Raw genomic sequence first — 6,468 nt, forward strand, 5'->3', positions numbered from 1 at the left:
TTATAACCTTGGCAGGCGTGGTCCGTTGAATGATTTAGCAGCTTTAGCTAGTTGCACTGTTGATGAGTTTAACCTGATTTCATGGGATGAAACAGTGAACACCGCGGTTCATGGCTGTCAGTAGTGAAAAATAGCTGGAAATCAGACAAACAGCTTCATTGCTGGGATTGTTTCCGGGCTAAAAGTTCTTCCAACAGCTGTTTGTTTTGGCCATTAATCGTGTCCAATTTTTTTTTTTTTTTAAGTTAGGGGAAATACAAATTTTCTTTAAAAAAAGAATGTAGGCTGGTTATTCGTGAAGTCAGGAAGAACGCCTGTCCTTCCACAGTTGTGATCTTTTGGCTGCTTTGACAGTGGGACTGAGGACTTTTCCTTTTGTTTTTCTCCTCTTTTTCACTCTCGGTGCTCAGACTCAGACTGCTATGTGAGAAGAAAAAGCAAAACTAAGGGCTTTTAATCCTAGAGAAGGAGCTTTGTTGCAGTTACCTTTAAGAAAAGTTTACTCCCCAAAGGAGTATTTAATATTATATAGACACTGACTCACTGCAGAGAGAGAGAGAGAGAGAGAGAGAGAGAGAGAGAGAGAGAGAGAGAGAGAGAGAGAGAGAGAGAGAGAGAGAGAGAGAAAGGGAAGGAAGGAGAGGAGGAAGAGAGAGAAAATGAGAATATGAGAATTCAAGCCAGCAAGAAAAAAAAAGATAACTAAAGATGAAGGGGAGTTTTGTTGCTGCTTCCTAAAAGTTATATTATTAGTGTTTTTTTTTTTTTTTTTTTTTTTTAATCATGGTGACTGCAAGTTTTGTTTAAAGTATTTGTTCTGGAAATACTAAAGTTGGAGTCTACCAGACTGAGGTTAGAAGCATTTTCTTTGGCAGCAAGAAGATACTTTTATAGAAGCCATGCCTGTACTTGGGGTTGCCTCAAAACTGAGGCAGCCAGCTGTTGGGTCAAAGCCTGTTCATACTGCTCTTCCGATACCAAATCTTGGCACTACTGGGTCACAGCACTTTTCTTCAGGACCTTTGGAACTTACTGAAACAGAGAGCTCAATGCTTTCTTGTCAGCTCACATTAAAATCAACCTGTGAATTTGGAGAGAAGAATCCCCTCCAAGGGAAAACTAAAGAGACAGAAGACAGCAAGGTTAGTGGCTGAAGGTTACCTGCAGACTTATGTATCTAAAATGCAAATTTCCTTCTAGATGAAATAAAAAGCCTGTTGTGAAATGGTGTCTAGTACAGGAACACCAGTGTAAGAAAGTAAATGGTTTTATAGCTGAATAGCTAAATATTTAGCCTATGTAAATCTGTACTTATAGTTTATAGTTATAAAAATCATGAACAAAATTCTCTGCATATTTGTATGTTGTTATCACCTCCTACTACTTATTGAAGAAATGCCTAGTTAATCCTATTTTGCTCTATTACTGTTAGCCATGACCAATCACAAATACAGGAAAACAGGGACCTATTTTTCATACATATTATAATGTAAAGGGAGATTTATTTGTAAAAGTACATGGAGATACTATCACTTTTCTCTAAATGTCATTTGCATTTTAAACACTTTCTGTTTGAATATATGTATGTTTGAATATGTGTATCCTAGATTGCTTATTTCATGGCAATATGAAGGACAATGAAATATTATTTTCCTTGATACTGTACATTTGTCTGGATTTTCACTTGTAAATTGAAACCCTACTGTTTTACTTATTACTGACATCTTTTTCAGTCATTTAATTTATGAATTTTGTGAGCAGTAGCTCATGCTCTTGGTTTTTAAGCTGTGCTACAATCATTTTCTCCAGATGCTGCAGAGTAGCATGGCCTTTCAGTTGGTGAACTTCATGGGGATTCATTTGTCCCTTGATAAACATCACTTTTTCATGCAGCTTTAACTGTGATGTCAAGCTTTCAGAAGTCACTGTTCTCACTTCTGGCTTCTTCCCCCACCCTGCCTCTTCAATTCCCCCCACCACTTCCACCCCTGACCCATGGATATTGCCATTTCCCCTTAAGAACTGGATATCCGAAGACAGGGCATCCCCTCCCACATGCTCGGGGCATGCACCCGGGGCCAAGAGCACCCGGGGCCAGGCGCACCCAGTGCACTGGGGGAGCGAGGTGGGGGAATGGCGCACCCAGAGTATGGCCCGTGGCTCCACCTGAGGTGTGCATGCAAAGCAGACTTGCTAACCACTACACTATGGAGCTACCCCACCTCTGGCTTCTTAAGGAATGATTTGATTTTACTGCCTCACCCAAATGTAATTTAAAAATTCCTTAAGGAAAAAAAAAATACTTCATATTGAAATCAACTCTACAAGTTAAAAAGAAAACCACCTCTTTTGTCTGGAATGCCAATTCCATCTTCATTTGTGCAAATCCTCTAAGGTACAGCCCTAGATGCAACTTTCTTCGTAAAGTCTTTGCTAGTTACTCCTCTTCTTTCCTCTGCTCTGATTCTTTGTAGTAATACTTACAGCACCTTTACTAATATTGTATTTTAACTATCTGGATAATTTGTTTTCACCCCACTAAATGAAAAATATATGGATGGCAGGACCTTATTCTGTGTTCCAGCTCTCTCTCCCCAACATTTTATGCTTAAGTATTAAATAGTAATTGAATGAGTCAGTACATGAATGAAGGAACCAATGAATGAACTAACAATTGTTCTGAGAAAGATTTAGTTCTTTAGTCTCTTTGGATCATTTAATCTATACAACGTAGGATTTGGAGTGACTGATATTAAAAGTACATCTAGCTCTAAAATTATATTATTTGTTTTGCGTTTAAGAAAGCGCTGTTTATACAAGAAAAATTAGTTGGAAAATAACTACAGGTTTAGAGTTTTCAGTCTAATGTAAGAAATTGGGTAAAAGCAGGGAAGCATAAATTATCAACAGAAGACTAAACTTTTTAACTTTATGCAAATAATTAAATGCGAGCACCATACAATTCTGTTCTAATGTTCTATGTACCCACAATGACTTGTCTGGATTAGATGGAAAGAATAGATAGATGCTTTTTCTCTGCTGACCATACTATTATCTCTGCAGGTTTAGTCAAACTTTCACTTTGATAAATGGCCTTGGCCTAAGACTTGACCACTGTAAGTACTGTTTTCAATAGAATTTTGGTCGATCTCTGGTTAGCAAACATATCAATCACACATCTGATATCCAATAAGACTCTGTGGTAAGCAATGTTGTATTTATAGGGATGTTTTTACCATGCCACTTATCAGATTAAAACTTTTTCAAACAGATGTAAAAACTGCCTGGTCAGCATTTCAGAATATTAATGTTAAAAAAGTATATTTAAAGATATTTATAAACTTTTGAAAAAATAGGTCTGAAGAAAATAGCAAAATGATCAAGGCAGTTGTATTAGAGATAATTAGATTTGGCTGCAGATAGTAGAAAACTCAACCTAGCAATAGCTTAAACAAAATATGAGTTTATTTCTTTTTCTTGTAAAGAATAAATGGAAGTAATCAGTCTGTGGCTGGTAAGGTGACTGCATGAAGCTGTCAGGGAACCAGGCTCTCTCTGTTTTGCCCACCATCATCAGTTGTGGCATCTATCTCTCATTCTCAAGTGGATAATTGAATTCCACTCAATTAAAAAGACACATCCTGTTTCATTAAGGATTCTTATATATCCCATTGGCGTCTTTATACTTCCAGAGCCTTATCAAGCTGAAATGGAGACTGGAAAAATGTAGTTTTTAATCTAGGAAGCTATGTACCAAGCTAAAAATCATGAGTTCTATTTCTAAGGAAAAAGAGACCATGGATAATACCCACAATAGATGATGGTCATTAAGAAACATTTATGTGGAGTTCTCTGCTAGTCCTTTCACCAAACAGTCTCACAGTCTGATTAGAGAGAACAAACCTATCTCTGTGTCAGATGAAATATGTCAGAAATGTAACCTTGATCCAGCCTTGTCTTGTTTTTGATTAATGTAAATACCATCATTTTGAATTCTTAATCTAATATCTAGTGATGCACGTCACTATCTCATATCCAATAATTTCTAGAATTTGGAGATTTTACTCCTGTTTTATAGCTTGGATTTATCCCTTATGCACATCCTCATGCTTTGGCCTTTGTTAATTTTCTGTCAATCATTGCAATAATTCCGAGCTGGTCTATTCTTCTCTTCTAGCTCTGCACCACATCCATACAACACATTCACCATCCTGCTTAATGCAAAAGCTTCAGTTACTTCTCATGTCTTAGAATTTTTCATTCAAGCATTCTAGTCTCCCAATTGCTGTCACTTCCGCTTCTGTCATAGTTTCATCTAGCTACAATATTCCAGATGCATCCTTCCTGGGTGTCCCAAGTTCTTCAGACTGCTTAGTCTCACTGTCATTTAACAAATAAATAATTTTAGTTCTGAATTCCATGTCACATACATTTGGAAACTCTAGTATGATTTTTCAAGGATTTATGTTTTCTCTAGTTATGTCTTATTCTGATTTTTTACTTTCCTTGAATTTTCTAATGTCTTTCCTCATGTGGTTTGGTTTTTTTATTCTTCCTGGCCATTCACCTAAATGAGAAAGAGAGTTACTTTGCTTTGGGAACTTTACTAATCTGGAGATTAAGGTTAAGAAAGAGGGTTCTATTTTGTCAGGGCTCAGCAAATAACATACAACTAAGCATTGGACACCCCTGTTCACTGGAGTCCTTTGGCCGTACCTACCACTGAAAACTTTATTGATCTTCACTTGTCAGTCTCTAGCCTCCTTTGAACTTGATCTGCCACCTCTCTTTTACCTCTCTTCTCATTTTTAACTTTTTTCTAGCGTTGGGTTCACTCACCCTTTCCCTCTTGGATTACCTGTACAAAAGTAGGAATTTTTTTTTACATTATTATAGAAAACAATTTTTTGAACACTTACCATGTACTTTATAGGAAAGTTCTCATTTTATTCTTAAGGCATTTGAATATGACATTATTATCCACATTTACCGAGAAATAAACTGAGGCTTCAATAGAGTGGGAGACAGTCATAAAATCAGACAGTTAACTAGTACCAAAATTCAGGATTTTAATTTCGGTTTGTACCTACAAAGCTTTTTTTTTTAGTCTATTACCTAACACGCTCTTCATGATATACTTGCAATACTTTTTTAAAGTGTGGAGGTGGAAGAATATGAATTCAAATTAATGCTATGTGGCTCCAGATGTTACTCTTAACCAATAAATAACACAGCAACAATGAAGACTTCTGCTGGTGTCAGGGGAAGAAAAGAAGGGCTTTTGATTGACTTGATTTCTATATATACTAGTAAGGTTTGTTTTAAGTACTGAATTAACATTGCTAGTGAATTACAAATAAATCATTGGTGTATCCAAGTGACTAGAATTATCAGAGAAGACAATTATGTTGACACCTGGTCTCTATCGAATTGTTTGAATAACAGAAATAAATAAAAGAAACCCCAGGATAGAAATATAGCAGCAGATGTCAATAGAGTAGATACTGGCTCTGACCTCCAGCTGTTTCCTTCTTGGAGAAGATGCCTGATCGCTGAGGACAGTTGACACTCCTGTTGGCTTGCTCACATGGTAGCACTTCCAGAGCTGACCAGGCCTACAGCTGCATAGGTCAGCCCTCAGGTCCCTAGATGATTCGCCTTCTTTGCCAGTTTCTGCTGTGCTTGCACATTTTGTTATTCCTATTTCAAGAAACCAGATTATTTCTCTTTCTACTTACAGCTCATATTCCAAGTTTCATGGTTAAATTATCAATGGACATTTTAATTGTTTTTGCCTTTGTGGTAGCAGTAGTGTGAAGGATGTTGTAATGATCCTTGAATTTTAATATTGTCTCTACTGGCAGAAGGGTCAGCTTTTCAGTATCACATATTTGTTTCCCTTGAGTAACAATGTGTAGAAAAGTGGTAATCTAATATTAGTGTCTATTTTTAGTTTGTTCTTTACAGAGTCTTTAAAGAATTATATTTTATGCTTTAAACTATGAAATTATCAAAAATTCTGGTGTAAATTATATGTGATTAAATGTTCCTGAACTCTCATACAACTTTTTTAGTGTTCTTCAAATGACAATATTGTGCATATATTTGATGCCAAACACATTCTTCTTAGTTTCTTCCTTCCTAGTATCATAGACATCTTTCTTTCCTTCAATAAAAAAGAAGGCACTAAATATATTGTTTATGGAAATAAGAAATCGATAGGTATGTCATTAATTTTTAAGCAAAACAATTGCTTTATGGTTGGTATTTATGCTATCACATCTCCAACAATTACCCTCAGTCAATCTTGAACTTAAAATGTTAGATGACATAATTAAAAGAACATTAAATTTGGAACTCAAAGATTCAAGTTAAACTTCTGCTAGATCCTGAAAGGACAAGTCATTTAAGCTTTCTGAACTTCAACCTCCCTCCCCCGACCCCTCTCTCTTTGTCTCTCTGTCTCTC

General features: G+C 36.3%; 1 protein-coding gene across 1 annotated transcript in view; it reads left to right on the forward strand.

Annotated features, from left to right (window-relative positions):
- Positions 1–899: 899 nt before the first annotated feature.
- NAV3 (neuron navigator 3) overlaps positions 900–6,468 on the forward strand; it is a 312,728-nt gene continuing 307,159 nt past the window's right edge. The window contains exon 1 of the mRNA XM_023520404.1: positions 900–1,142. Coding sequence (XP_023376172.1) covers positions 900–1,142 — 243 coding nt within the window. The remainder of the gene's footprint in view (positions 1,143–6,468) is intronic.

This window comes from Pteropus vampyrus, unplaced genomic scaffold, assembly GCF_000151845.1.
Source record: "Pteropus vampyrus isolate Shadow unplaced genomic scaffold, Pvam_2.0 Scaffold9, whole genome shotgun sequence".
NCBI classification, from domain to species: domain Eukaryota; kingdom Metazoa; phylum Chordata; class Mammalia; order Chiroptera; family Pteropodidae; genus Pteropus; species Pteropus vampyrus.